The 14,996-nt window shown below is 43.2% G+C and overlaps 1 protein-coding gene across 1 annotated transcript in view; it reads left to right on the top strand.

The window, feature by feature from the left end:
• LOC148341766 (uncharacterized) overlaps window positions 1-14,996 on the top strand; it is a 121,852-nt gene that overhangs the window by 98,301 nt on the left and 8,555 nt on the right. The window contains exon 3 of the mRNA XM_088287951.1: window positions 8,454-8,535. Within this exon, the coding sequence (XP_088144077.1) occupies window positions 8,454-8,535 (82 nt within the window). The remainder of the gene's footprint in view (window positions 1-8,453; window positions 8,536-14,996) is intronic.

Below are 14,996 nucleotides of genomic sequence, written 5' to 3' on the forward strand. Positions count from 1 at the left end.
CAATAAATAACAAAAACCTTACTTGCAAAATAATTTTCCATAATATTAAGATTGAACAAAATAGTGACACAAATATTGAAAAAGTAACGACAGTAACGATTAAACATTGAATACTAAATTATTACTAAAACAGTTCAATGAATCTTGAAATAAATAATGAATCACCGTAGTTTAATGAATACTGAAACGAATAATGAAATATTTAAGTTAGTTAAGTTATAAGCACTGAAACCATTTTTTAAGACTCTAACATTTAGAGAATAAAACAGTGATGTATTTTAATTTAAAATTCGCAACCACGTCGCTGGCGAAAAACCCTGTAAAAAGGCAAACATGTTGACATAAAGTATCACTTTATCATGTCAACTGTTAATAATAGAGAAATACATTTGGAATACTGTCCAACCAACAACATGGTGTCAGATGTGAAAACAAAACCAGCAACAAAAGTCAAATTCAATACATCTCTCAAGTTCGTATTTGGGAACTAAAATGTTTGTTCATGTGCATCTGAGGTTTTTCTCTGTTTAGAAGAAGATAACAATGATTTGCATCGCAAATGACGACATCTGTCGGTGAGTTGGTGACAGTGCTCCACAAAGCCAGCAGCCAATCATATCACAGCGGGGTGTGTCCTGTTCTTCCGCTTTCGTGACGAACAGGAAATCCTTTCAGTGGGACGATGCCATCTTTCTTTCATCTCGTCGAACAAAGAGAAGCACACGAGTTATCGCCAAGCAAAGACCAAGTGCGGATTTTTGGGAATTATCATTTTAAAATGTGTGCTAGAATGACACCCAAGTACGAAGAGGAACTTTGTGGAATAAAAGAAGAGAACGAGCAACATCTTCAACTGCTGGGCGAAGTTTGCAAGCAGCCTCGTGTTGTGCTACACAAAGCAGGTTTGTACACGTCTTACTCTCATTTGCTTTGTAAAGAACGACTTTCTATCGTTAGAAATATGCATCACAACATTAAGTTGTTTGGGGAAATCGTTCAAGGTTATTGCCGTTTTATTTTTAAATGTTGCCTTTTACTTGCCAGTTTGCTGAACATTTGTTTATGCCAAATGAAATCAGTGCAGAAAATAAATGCCAAAGAAAAACCAATAGTGGGGGGTAAAATCCGTGTTTTTTTTCCAGTTTAAAATTTGAACTGATTATTTAACATTTTACATATTCCAGTTTTTATATGTTGCTAAAGAAAGTAAGTTTGTCATGTCAGGTTTCAAAACTATGCTGACAGATGTAGTGTATGTTTATATCCACTGTTGGAGTTGAGCCACCGAGAAAATGAGAAACATTTAGTAAATGAATCTTCAAAGCCAAACTTACTCCAATGTGTGTTCGTTTTTTGTACTCAAGAAGAAAAGGGCCAAATAAAGACTCAACAACAGCTGATTAGGGTTGCGATATTTTAGTTTCTTCGATTTCTGGAGTTCAAGAAATAGTATCTGGGCGGCTTTTTCTTAATCTGACGAGAAACTATAATCAGACGAGAACAATCGAAAAATGGCGCGCTGATCTCAGCCCAGCCTCACATTTTATAGGAGGTTTTCTATGTCAAGGGTCATGTAGGTTGAATCGGTCGTCCTTGCTCCTTCCCACGTTCCACGTCCAAGGCTGACCTTCTCAGGCAGGCGGCAGTCTCTCCGTCTCTCCTGCTCACATTCCCCTCTAATCTCGTCAGTGTACAGATTGTGTGGTGTATGTTTTCACAGATCAAATTGTGTTTTTGGTGTTCTTGACAGTGTCCCCGTGACTTCCTCCCCTGCCCAACTTGATGTTGGCCTATGTGGAGAATGTGTTTTATTGTATTTGTCCATGAAGTGCTATCTGGTTTGTCATGCGTTTAACCTGAGCAGACTGAATCTGTTTGTTCTGAATGAGAGTGTGGGTCGTGAAAATACTGTGTGTGCAAGTTTGAGGTCTTACATTTAAAGTAAGTCATATAAATTTAGCATATGAATGCATCAGTAAACACCATGACTACAATCCCAGTCAATCTTATCGATGCACTGTACTTCTACTTTCATTTGATAAATGCTTTTTGTTTAATCAATGTTGAACATATTCAGTAAATATGAACCTGCTAAATTAAATAATTGACCTTCTGTCCCGTAAGTGTTTAAAATAATGCCAGCAATCGTAATACAAACCTTCAATATTCATGTCTGGTGTGGCCATTCCCTATAAGAAGGGAAGGCCGGAGAGAGGGTACACCTTTCCCTTTTTTCTTTTTGGGGAGACTTCTTTTGACATCAGCATGTGACGAGAATAAAATCTCTTTCTCACCAAAATGACTGTGTCAGAGAATTTTTTTCCATCACCAATTCTGTCATGCTCCGCGACCTGTCCGGAGGGAAGCTGAGCCAGACCCACACATCAACAACAAAATATACCACATTTTTGGCATTTTGCTCCATTGAGGGTCTCAGGGTGCTGGGGCGCAGGCGTTCAACAGCCGGCCGTCTGAACTTTCGGTGAGATGCTTTTACTCACAATGGGTGTTGTGCGTCTGTGTCCAAGCGGTCGGGGCTTTTGGGGTCGTGAAAGAAAGCTTGTGCGTGTGGGTCTGCTGGCTGGTTGGTCATGGAAAATGTCCCTGTGTTAGTTTCAATTATCGTTTAAACAAGAGGCCTCTATAATGATTAAGACATAAAAGATGTGAAAGTAACCGCACTTTGAAAGAACATTAGAAAAAGTATTAAAAAAAAAAATTAATTAAAAAAATCATGATAGGAACTAAGTAAATGGGGACGAGTGTGGGAGAAATGTGCAGAAGATAAAGGAAAGAAAGGTCTAGTGCTTAAAGAGATGAGAAATAAGAAGTGTACAATTATAGCTATCGACAACATAGTTGTGAATAAGCTTAGTTTGAGCACAGACTCTGGCCAGGGTGTAAATTTTAGCAGGAAAATTATGAGCTGAAAATAGAAATAATGAAGAGAAGCGCGCTTCCACGTATCGTATTGGGCACTTTGTGGCATGGAACACAGTAAGGATCGAGGCGTACCGTTGTGTGGAGGGCCCGACGGTTTCGCTGGTACGTAGCAATAGTAATGCATTAATTCTGGGCCGGTTCAACTCCGCTGTTCAGATACGTACCCTGTGATTACTCGTGTTCTGGTAAAGGCCTCACAAAATCAAAAACCTGGCTACCATCTACTGTGGGACCAGGAAGTCAGGCAGCCCCCACGCAGGAGATAAGGGGTGATAGTTATAAACCAGTGCCAGTCCCGCCTTTGTAGAAAGAATTGCCCCTTCTAAAACCCAAATGTTATTGCATTAATATTCCGTTTTATCAGTTCAACTAACGCGTGTGCGTCCTAGTATACATTGAAATTTGCAGCATAAAAAATGTTTAAAAATTTGGATAATAACTAAAGCAAAATTAAAACGAGTAAGATAATTGGCTACATAATAATTGGGATGAAATTAATCTTCATTGCAAGAAGCGGTGAATTAAATACAGAAATATAAGATCATAAAAGAATGAATGCATGTTCCGTGGAATGTGATTTGTCAACACGGAAAAGCCCTGAGTGATGAAATCGTTAACACTGATAAGAGATACAATTTTGTTGAAACAGGACATGCAAGGTTAAAGGTTATGTAAAACGAAAAAAAAAAAACATCTAATGTTCCATACTTCAGTTTGGCGACGGATGTACGACGGTAATTCTATTCATGGATTGACATTTTGAAATGGAAATGACAGGAATATGAATTATCATGTTATGGGGGACTTTTGAGATACAGTAAATTGATTTAAATTAAATTACAATTTTTTAGTCTGCACATAATCCACTTCAAAGAATACTGACTCATTGGTTGAGGAAAACGGGGTTATATTAGTTCAGTCGTTCTCAATTATTTCCTGTCACGCCCCCCCTACCAAGAAGAAAATAAATTTGCGCCCCCCCACTACCTGGAGGCACAATCAGGTCCTACGGCAACTGGCGATCATACTGGAGAAAAGGAGAACGACCAACAATGCCCTCCCTCCCCACGCGCCTGGACTCCCAAGCACAATCGCCTTTGTGAAAGCAGGACAACTTCCAGGGAGACCATCTGTAAGAGTGGAAACAACCCTCCTGGACACAGCCCGAGACTGGAAAATGAAAGTTGACCTGGATCAGAAAATCATCTTTGCACCGGTGATCATTACAACTAATCTCAGGCCAGACCTGATCTTGTGGTCAACCTCACAGAAACTCCTGTACATCGTGGAACTAACAGTCCCATGGGAGTCTGCAGTGGATGAAGCCTATAATCGCAAAAGCCTGAAATACATGGACATCGCAGCAGAGGCAGAGCAGCAGAGGCAGAGCAGCGTGGCTGGCGTACACAGGTGCTCCCTGTGGAGGTCGGGTGTAGAGGATTTGTAGCCACATCAACAACAAGGCTCCTGAGAAGCATGGGGATCCGAGGCCAGGCCCAACGACAAGCTGTGAAATGCTGTCGGAGGCTGCGGAGAGAGGCAGCAATTGGCTCTGGATGAAGAGGAAGGACCCCACTTGGGCTGTTCGATGCCAAATGTGAGGAAAAGTGGAGGAGGAACACCCTCATAAGACTTCAAAGACCTAGTAAAGGACTCTTCTCCCTTCCCAATTTTGACAATAGGCAGGAGGAGCAGAGGCAGAGGGGGGCACACCTGAGGCGCACAGATGTCGCTGTTGAACCCATCCTGAGGTGTTGTGGGTTTATCAACGAAACACCGATGAAGGAGGGGACCCACCTGATGACCCCAGTGAAGCCTCTGGTCCTCATGCAGGTCAAATTGAGTTGCTTCTTTTTCCCCCACTCTAAAACACCAGAAGTGCTGATTTTTTTGGGGGGATTATAACAACAAGTCCTATAGCTAAACGAATAGTTGACGTGTTCATGGGGATTGAATATGAATCATAAACAGAAGACAAAACCAATTGGCATTGGCATTTGTAAAATATGATGAGGGATTAAGTTTGTGAGCTCTTATGGGAGACGGGGCGAGACGCGAATGGATTGAAGCTTCCGCCAGTGACCCGTCCAATAGTGTCACCACCACACAGCTGTGCTGGTGGCCGTCCTCGAGGACGTGCACCTCCCTGTTACTGACATCATGCGAAACAGTCCGTCAATGAGAAACTGCTAATCAGAATGAGTAGAACCCCCGTTTTTGCATCGATGAAAGAAAATATTGTATTGTATGTAGAATAAGAATTGTTACACTTGCGGGTCCAGAGGGCCAAGAGTGCTAATTCACCGGGAACGGAAAAAAGAATATGGGGGAAAAAAAATAAAATAAAGCAGGGGGGAAGCAGCTAATGCAGCAGCCGACGCATGCAGCTCCCATTGCGTCTGCTCTTTCCGTTTCCGCTGCTCCTGGGCCAGGTTCTGGTGACGCAGCGCCACAGCAGGCTTGTTGTCCGCACCGGCCAGTCAACAAGGTCACGTAACAGAAGTAGGGGTGGTTATAGACATGGGTTGTGAGTGGGACGTGCTCTTGCTGTGGGATGTGGTGTCACTGGGTGATGAGCGGTCCAAACCGAGCCACTTCCTGAAATGTGCCATCCTGTGGACCAGCGCCATGCCTGACACAAAGAGCTCCACTAGCACGGGGGCGCCATCGCTACCCCCTCCTCCGACAACGCTTCTATGGCTTCCAAACGCACAGTTGACGCCTCAACCCGATTGGGACCACATTCCACGATAGGGGTGCCCGCGGAGCCTCAGCATTCAAGGACCGGCAAGTCTTAGCATTCCGATGACGACTGATGGACAACAGTTTTAGATGGTGGAACAAGATATTCCACGCTTTGCAAGTTCCTTCTGCATATCCCAATGAGCAACAACACTGTCACGTTTGTGGGACTCTTGAGATTGGCCGAGTCACTGCCATGGACCGAACCCACACCTGTGAATCAAACACTGGAATTCGAATGGGACTAAAATTTCCAGAAGGGACTGAATTTGACTGTGCACATCCGCCAGGGGAAGCATATGTTGTCCTCCGTTCCAGTAGACTGGTTAGCTCTGAGACCAGGGTCTCCATCCTCCTGCGGGTGGTACGTCCTGTTCCTGCTCTGGTCTGCGCGGTGTAGCCGCCTCCACCCATTCAAACCACCAATTGGTCCTTTGCATTGAACACTGAGTTATGATGATTTGGTTTGTCAGGATGCATTCACCCAATTTCGAGGGTCAGAAGTGCATCTTGCATTAGGATTATGTATTTGTGATGTCTACCGGTGCTGCCTTGGATGTGTGCCTTGCCCCAGAGCAGAGGAAACGGTATGAATTGTCTCTGTTCGCTGAGCCACAAATCACATTAACTCTTGGTGCGCATCATCATACTAAAGGTTTCGGCCCATTGGTGAAGACTTTTGGCAGAGTTAATTTTAGATGTTGAATACTCCATGTCACTAGCAGGGTGTGGTGTTTCAGCACCCATTCCGAATTCTTCTCTTATGGAACATTTTCCGAGTTTCTCGACACTACGGTAGATAGTGAATGGGTCACTCTGAAGCGAAAGCTCTGTTTGCGTCTCTGCCAGAGGGGTTGTGGACCCGGGGTCTGACTGATGTTGTGCTCTGCTCCACAGCTTCTCCAATTTGTATTTGCTATATCTGCAAATGTTTTTATTTTATTGTGAATGAAATTAAGTTTGTCATGTCATCATGTTTCAAAACTATGCTTACGGGTTAATAGGTCACAAAAACATGGACCTCTTACACAGGAAAACGTGAGTTCAGTGGTAACAGAGTTGTGTCTATGCTGGCAGTTTAGCAGGAAGGCACAAAAACCGATGCACGTCTTGAACCGTGTTTGACAGAAAACCGTTTAGCTCGCATTGAACAGAAGTGTGATAAAGTCAAAGTGTTCATGTTTTTCCATTCTTTATGAGTTTGCATATACAAATTACTTTGCTGTGCTTCAATAAAACGCGGCACAGGAGCGGGAAAGCTTTTCTCTTTGCCGGACTGCTCCTCGCAAGTGACAAAGACAATCTTGGCTGGGTTATTCATTTGTGCAGGCTTGTCTCGTTTTTGACAACCTCTCTGACATATCTAGTTCAAGCAATTCCTTATGGAATGATTCAACCTGACTCTAAAAACTGTGCACACTGCGGCAATAAGATCAATGGAGGTTGATCAATGTTCGTGAATAAAACACAAATGATTACGTTTTTTTAATAAATCAAGTACGTATTGGTCTTATTTATGAAATTTTTACTGGCTCGGTCAATGAACCTCCGGTGGCTCTGCACTGTTTTGTGCACATGTGCGGAGTTTCACCCAATCCAAACATTTAAAATACATTGAATGCATCCATCCAGGGTTGCACGGATCTCATCAGTGAACAAGCGCATGCTGCAAGGAATGCATCTGCATCTTTGGCTTACTATGGGCTTAAAAAGGCTGAACGTCACAACCCCCTTTTCTACCTACAAGTCCAGGAACATTTAGTTCCTGGTAATAAAGTTCCTGTGGCCCAGGTGGTTTGCATCTCCCCCGCAACTCGTAGTTCCTGGTAATTTATCCAAATGACATTGATGATGTATCAGTGGGATGTCTTGTGTTACTTTGTTACTCATTACTGACACCCTATGGCTGTTAAGCATCATTGCAGTTACAAAATAATTCAGGGAACTCTTATCATATTATGGTGTATCTTAGTCTAATTTGAATATGTATTGGATAACTTTAATATATACAGTCATTTTTCAAATATGTCAACACGAAAGTCAGAGTGAAAGTGTTGTTGCTTAATGCTTATGTGTAAGAACTTTTACTCTTCAAACACAATTTTGTTTTAAAATTTATTTAGAAACAGAAATTTTATAAATATAAAAAGGGGAATGTCGGAACGTACTAGCAGGCTAAATGTCATTTTGGGTAAAAAAAAAAACCCAAACGTAAATCATGCAATAAATAGCCACTCTGATTCCAGGGCCCCTTTAATTCTTTTAGGGATCCAGATTATAATGGAAGCAAAAAGTACCCACGATGAAACTATCCATAAATGCAAAATGAAATACTTGAAAACATATTTCGCTTGTAGGATTCCTATTTTATCAATGACATTATGTTGCGATGGGCCTCAGGGTCTGCATCAATAAGTTAGGGTACCACAACAGGTGTTCCATCAGACGCACACAATAGCCTGTGTGTGCTAACTTCAGCTCGCTTCCAGAAACGTCTGTGACTATGTCAGGAATGAAATAGGGCATCGGCCGCAACGTGCTTTCTTTTTAAATGCTCGTTTATCACAGTTGTGCTGCTAAAGGGAGGTTTACATCATCGGACGTAATTTTTTTGAAATACCCCCATGGTCCGGTCCAAATTGGGGTCCACGCATTGCTCCGTGTGCGGCAGGCACAAGGCAAGGTAGCACGGTAGAAACAATATAAGACAAAGTTGCCGCCTGAGCTTTGACTTGACCAAACCAAATTTGTCTTTTTGTGTCCTACAGACGTCAGTGAAAACGATCTCCGTTCTGTGAAAGAGGAGCCAGACTTGACTCATATCAAAAAGGAGGAGGAGGAGATCAACAAGTCACCAGTGAACGTTGTCCCTATCAAGACTGAAGATGAAAACAAGGATGAGAGTGAGGACAACAGAGGGGCGGAGCCTCCAAGCAGCAGCTCAAGTCATCACGTGACAACAGAAGGTGATGAAGACCACTGGGGGCCATCACAAGCACATAATGAGGACACATCAGACGATGATGATGATGATGATGGGCAAGCCAAAACTGAAAGGGCATGTCACACTGACTCATTAACCTCAAAGTTGTCTTTAAAACGACACACAAGAAACCACGGTCAAGAAAAAACTATTTTTTGCTCAATTTGTGGCAAAATTTTCTCTCGAAAGTTTCATTTGACAATTCACACAAGAACACACAGTGGAGAAACATCTTTTTGCTGCTCAGTTTGTGGCAAAAGCTTTTCTTTAAAGTCAAATTTAAAAACACATACACGATTACACACTGGAGAAAAACCTTTTTCATGCTCAGTTTGTGGAAAATGCTTCTCTCAAAAGGCAAGTTTAACAGAACACACAGTGGCGAAAAACCTTTCTCCTGCTCAGTTTGTGGCAAAAGCTTTTCTGGAAAGTCAAATGTTACAAGTCACATAAAAACACACAGTGGAGAAAAAAACTTTTCCTGCTCAGTTTGTGGCAAAAGCTTTTCTTTAAAGTCAAATTTAACAAGTCACATAAAAACACACACTGGAGAAAAAAACGTTTCCTGCTCAGTTTGTGGCAAAAGATTTTCTTTAAAGTCAAATTTAACAAGTCACATAAAAACACACACTGGAGAAAAACCTTTTTCATGCTCAGTTTGTGGCAAGAGTTTCTCTCAAAAGTCAAGTTTAAAAGAACATATAAGAACGCACTGTGGAGAAAAAACCTTCGCCTGCTCAGTTTGTGGCAAAGGATTCTCTCTAAAATCAACTTTAACAAAACATAGAAGAATACACAGTGGAGAAAAACCTTTTTCCTGCTCAGTTTGTGGAAAATGCTTCTCTGTAAAGTCAACGTTAACAAGCCACACAAGAACTCACAGTGGAGAAAAACCTTTTTCCTGCTCAGTTTGTGGTAAAAGCTTCTCTCAAAACTCAACGTTAACAAGCCACACAAGAACACACAGTGGAGAAAAACCTTTTTCCTGCTCAGTTTGTGGACAATGCTTCTCTGTTAAGTCAACGTTAACAAGCCACACAAAAACACACAGTGGAGAAAAACCCTTTTCGTGCTCAGTTTGTGGCAAAAGTTTCTCTGATAAGTCAAGTTTAACAAAACACACAACAACACATACTGGAGAAAAACCCTTTTCCTGCTTGGTTTGTGGTGAAAGCTTTTCTATAAAGGCAAGTTTAATAAGCCACACAAGAAAGCACACTGGAGAAAAACCTTTTTCCTGCTCAGTTTGTGGTAGACGCTTCTCTGTAAAGTCACATTTACAAATGCACACAAGAACACACAGTGGAGAAAAACCATTTTCATGCTCAGTTTGTGGCAAGAGTTTCTCTCAAAAGTCGAATTTAACAAGCCATACAAGAACACACAGTCGAGACAAGCCATTCAGTTGCAGCGTTTGTGCTAAAACATTCTCCACTAAACATAGTGCTGAGAGACACAATTGTGTTGGTGACAAAAGCAGCGATGCTTGAAGCTTAAAAAATGACCAAAAAAACTGAAGGAACCGACTCTTTGTGGTAAGATGTGAATGTGATTTTCAATAAAATATGATAAAATTGAATTTTGCAAAGATCTTTTATTGACACAAAGCCAATGTGATCAGTGCCAGAAGAACCATTGTGTCTGAGTGAGGATGAGTTTTTTTGTGTGTTCACATCAAACATTATAAATAAAATTAATTGCCTTTGCCTAGAACAACATTTGTTAACGTTATGCTTTTCAGTTGTCTTTTTAATCGTACTTAATGGAAAAGGTGTGAGAAGAAACTGTGCTTATGAAATTGCTGCCTTGCACAATCATCAATAAAATCACTAGTTCCACTTGCTCAACTGGCCTTCATTACGCTGTGAAAAGGTGAAAAACTGAACTCGAAATTGAACTCGAAAAAGAACCAGAAAGAGAAACGCAAGCAGTCTCAGTTTCTCTCAAAGGTTTTGGTATGTCAGGAGTTGGCAACTTGATAGCGACTGGAGTCAGCGCTGATTTTCTCGCTGTGTTTGGCTGGCTCGTATATGTATGGTCCATTGAACAAAACTCAAACTCTTCAAATATCCCCTCACATACATTTAATATTTCACTTTCTGAATAAATTTCTGACTTGCTAAAAACACTTTCTAGGTTGAGCTCTATCAAGCGTTTGGGGTTTGTTGCTAAGCAGAATCTCACTTTGGAAAAACTATCATTTTGTCAAATACAGTAATACCCCGCTACTTCGCGGTTCACCTTTCGCGGGTTCAGTGCTTCGCGGGTCTAAAAAATATTCGGGGGCATTGTAGTTTCGCCGAGCGGCACGACGGGGCGCTGGAGCGGTTAGACGGCCGGCGTGCGCAGAAGAGCAGAGTGGACGAAGAAGAAAGTGGACGAAGAAGAGAGTGGACGAAGAAGAGCAAGTTCCCCCGGGCACGATTTGGGGCGACGTTTCGCGCGGTTCGGACCGTACCAGAGCTCCGGCCGGCGTGCGTGGCAGTTAAGCCGTAGAGGAGCACCTTCCCCGAGCACGGGCGGTGCCAAGCGGCCCCTAAGTTTAACCGAATGGAAGCTCCGGGGGAGGAGGGCATGCTCTCGTCACAGTTAAGCCGTAGAGGAGCACCTTCCCCGAGCACAGGCGGTGCCAAGCGGGCCCTAAGTATAACCGAATGGAAGCTCCGGAGGAGGAGGGCGGGCGTGCGTCACAGTTAAGCCGAATAGGAGCACCTTCCGCCCGGGCACGAGCGGGGCGACATTTCGCTCCGTTCGGGACCGTACGAGAGCTCTGGAGGAGGCCGGCCGGCGTGCGTGGCAATTACGCCGAAGAAGAGCACCTTCCGCCCGGGGCACGAGCGGGGCGAAATGAAACCGAGTTCAACCGAACGGAGACGCGCTTCGGGGGAGCAGGTCCGGCGTGCGTGACAATTAAGCCGAAGAGGAGCACCTCTTCTGCCCGGGCACGAGCGGAGCGCGAGGCTGTCAGTTATGAATGAATAAATAAATAAATGAAGAATGCCACCTTTCATTTCACTGTCATGATCCGTGCCTGTCATGCCGCGTGTGTTTTTGTTTTTTCAGCTGTGTGGGCGTTCCTCCAGCGATCGTCCCGCGCCATGCCGTCAGCTGCTGCGAGACGCGCCCACCAGCCCCGCACCGGATTCCCATTCACTCACTGATTACACTCACTATATAATCCACCTACACTGACTACCTGGCGTCGGATTGTTATCCTACTTGCTCATGCTCCCGTACTTCGATCGTTATCTTGTTCAAGTGTTTCTTGTTGTCGCGTTTTTCTTTCATTTCGTTATCAGCTACAGCTCGGCTCGTTTTCTGTTCTCTTTTTCTGTCGATGATTGGTCTCCTCTTATCCTTCCGTGGTAAACAATCTTCGTCAGTCATTCCTTGCCTTTTGCAAGCGTTTTTCGTTCTACAGTTATTCCCTTTTCCTGGGGCGAGTGTTCCACCAGCGCTTTACGTTCTTTCCGCCGATAGATTGGTATTATATATATCATAGCCTCATAGTCCTAGATTGTAAATGGATACTGACTATATTGTGATTATAATAAATATCTTTGTATCACCACCTTTTTTCCCGTGAGCTGGAGGATCATAACATTCACAGGGCACACCGGACGGCGTACCAGCAGGTAAAAGTCGAAGTATTTAAATAAATACAAAAAGAAGTAATTGAATAAATACAAAAATAATGGCTGGGGAATAAAAAAAATAAGTTATAATAATAATTTTTTTTTTTTGTTATAATATGAATTTCACTCTCTCTCTCTCTACCCATATATATATATAAAAATATATATATATATTTTTTTAAGCATTTTTGATGGTGCGCCGCTACTTCGCGGGTTTTCAGTTTTCGCGGGTGGTCTCGGTCCCCATTAACCGCGATAACCGGGGTATTACTGTATACCAAATATTTTTTTTCATGCTATATTATATTTTTTATACATTGGATTATTTATATATTGAAATTGGGAAATATTAAAATTTAAAATTGGAAACCACATACAGGCTTAATTCAATTAATAAGAAATATAGAAACATTTTATAAATATTGAACTAATTGAGAAGAGTCCTAATCTTGAAATAAATATTGAATTATAAAAAATACTTACATATTAAATAAATTCAATTACCCGACCCCGGATGAGCGGCAGAAAATGGCTGGATGGATGGAATAATTTAAATTGCATACATATTCAAATGAACAAATTTGTTCGGAAATATTCAAGAGTCAAATAAAAAGGTTTAAATTAATATTGATATAATTTAACATTAAAATAATTGAATAAATATTGTAGTATTACATAAGCAAGCTTAAATATACATTGAAATAAATGAAAAAAAAGTTGTGTATTTTTAAATGGCCTAATTTAGATCTGGGCAGTAATTCTCTTTATGAAACTATGAAGGGACTGGAGCTCACAGAAGTGACCAGTCTTGGTTCTGAAGTTCCGATGTAACCAGATACTGCCCTGAGAGAAAATAGGCCTGAGCATTGTTTATGGTGGGGGCAATTCTCTCGCCAGGTCAGTGACCTTCCAGGGTATGGAAGTAATTTAAGGTGGTCACTAGTAGACTGGTCGTATCAAAGGGGAGACGCATCTGCTCTCCCTCTGGGGGACTTTTGGAGGGAAATTCCGAAGACGAGCGGGATGGGAATGCATATGCAACAAGGGAAAATTAGATATTCATGTCCTATTTGGGCATTCCCTGTAAGAAGGGAATGTCTGAGAGGGGGCTCGCACATTTTTGGGGAGACTTCTTTTGATATCAGCATGTGACGAGAAGAAATCTTTTTCGAACCAGTTCTTTTCCATCACCAATCCAGCCTTGCTCGGCTGCCTCTCCGGAAGGCAACAAGGACCCACACTTCAAAGACAAAATATAGAAATAGAATAGAAATAGAATAGAAATCCCTTTTTTGTCATTGTACTCAAGTGTGCAACGAGATTAGAGGGCTCCGCTCTCCAGTGTAATACAACAATAATACAGACAAATATATAAATTAGATAAATAAATAAGACAGTGCAATGGAATTCAGTACTGAATAGGGCATATAGAAACACATCACAATGCTGTTTTGCAAGGTTAGGGTGGTCTCGTGTGTGTGTGAGAGTTCAGTATGGAGATGGCTCTCGGAAAGAAACTGTTTCTCAGTCTATTGGTCCTTGATTTGATGCATCTGTAGCGCCTGCCAGAGGGCAACAGGTCGAACAGGTGTGAGTTTGGGTGGGTATTGTCTTTGACGATGTTGAGAGCCCTTCTGAGGCACCGGGCGGTGTAGATGTCCGACAGTGAGGGGAGAGGGCAGCCAATAATCCTTTGCGCTGTTTTGACTGTCCTCTGGAGCCTCACTCTGTCCGCCTCAGTGCAGCCGCTGTACCAGGTGGAGACACAGTACGTCAGCAGGCTCTCGATGGACGAGTGGTAGAAGGCCAGCAGCAGCTTCCTGTCCAGGTTGAATTTCCTGAGGACTCTCAGGAAGTGCAGACGTTGGCGGACCTTCTTTACCACTGCTGTGGTGTTGTGACTCCAAGAAAGGTCATCGGAGATCTGTACTCCCAGGAACTTGAACGTGTGGACCCTCTCCACACACACGCCTTCGATGCAGAGGGGGGGCGGCAGCGTCTTGTTCCTCCTGAAGTCGACGACAATCTCCTTTGTTTTCGCAGAGTTAAGGTGCAGTCTGTTGTCCTTGCACCAAGTTGTCAGTCTCTTTACCTCCTCTCTGTAGGCTGTCTCGTCACCTTCCGAGATCAGACCGACCACTGTCGTGTCGTCAGCAAACTTGACGATGGTGTTGTTGCCGTGGGCCGGGCTGCAGTCGTAGGTGTAGAGGGCGTACAGGAGAGGGCTCAGCACGCACCCTTGAGGGGAACCGGTGCTCAGCATGCGGGTGGAGGACGTGTAGGGGCCGAGCAACACAGTCTGGGGTCTGTTGGTCAGAAAGTCCTTAATCCAGATGCGTGTGAGGGCAGGGAGGCCGAGAATGTCCAGTTTGGCGACGAGGATGTCTGGGATGATCGTGTTGAATGCCGAGCTGTAGTCCACAAAGAGCATCCTTGCATAGCTCTGCTGTCGTTCCAGGTGGCCCAGCACAACATGCAGAGCAGTGTCGATGGCGTCCTCGGTGGATCTGTTAACCCGGTATGCAAACTGGTAGAGGTCCAGAGTGGAAGGAAGACAGTCCCTGATGTGCTGGAGAACCAGCCTCTCGAAGCACTTCATGATGACTGGTGTGGGAGCAACAGGACGGTAGTCATTCAGGTGGACGGCTGGTGACTTTTTGGGGACAGGAATAATGGTGGAAGTTTTCAAGCAG

The sequence above is a fragment of the Idiotropiscis lumnitzeri genome, chromosome 2, assembly GCF_059441095.1.
Source record: "Idiotropiscis lumnitzeri isolate Australia: NSW breed Sydney's pygmy pipehorse chromosome 2, RoL_Ilum_1.0, whole genome shotgun sequence".
NCBI classification, from domain to species: domain Eukaryota; kingdom Metazoa; phylum Chordata; class Actinopteri; order Syngnathiformes; family Syngnathidae; genus Idiotropiscis; species Idiotropiscis lumnitzeri.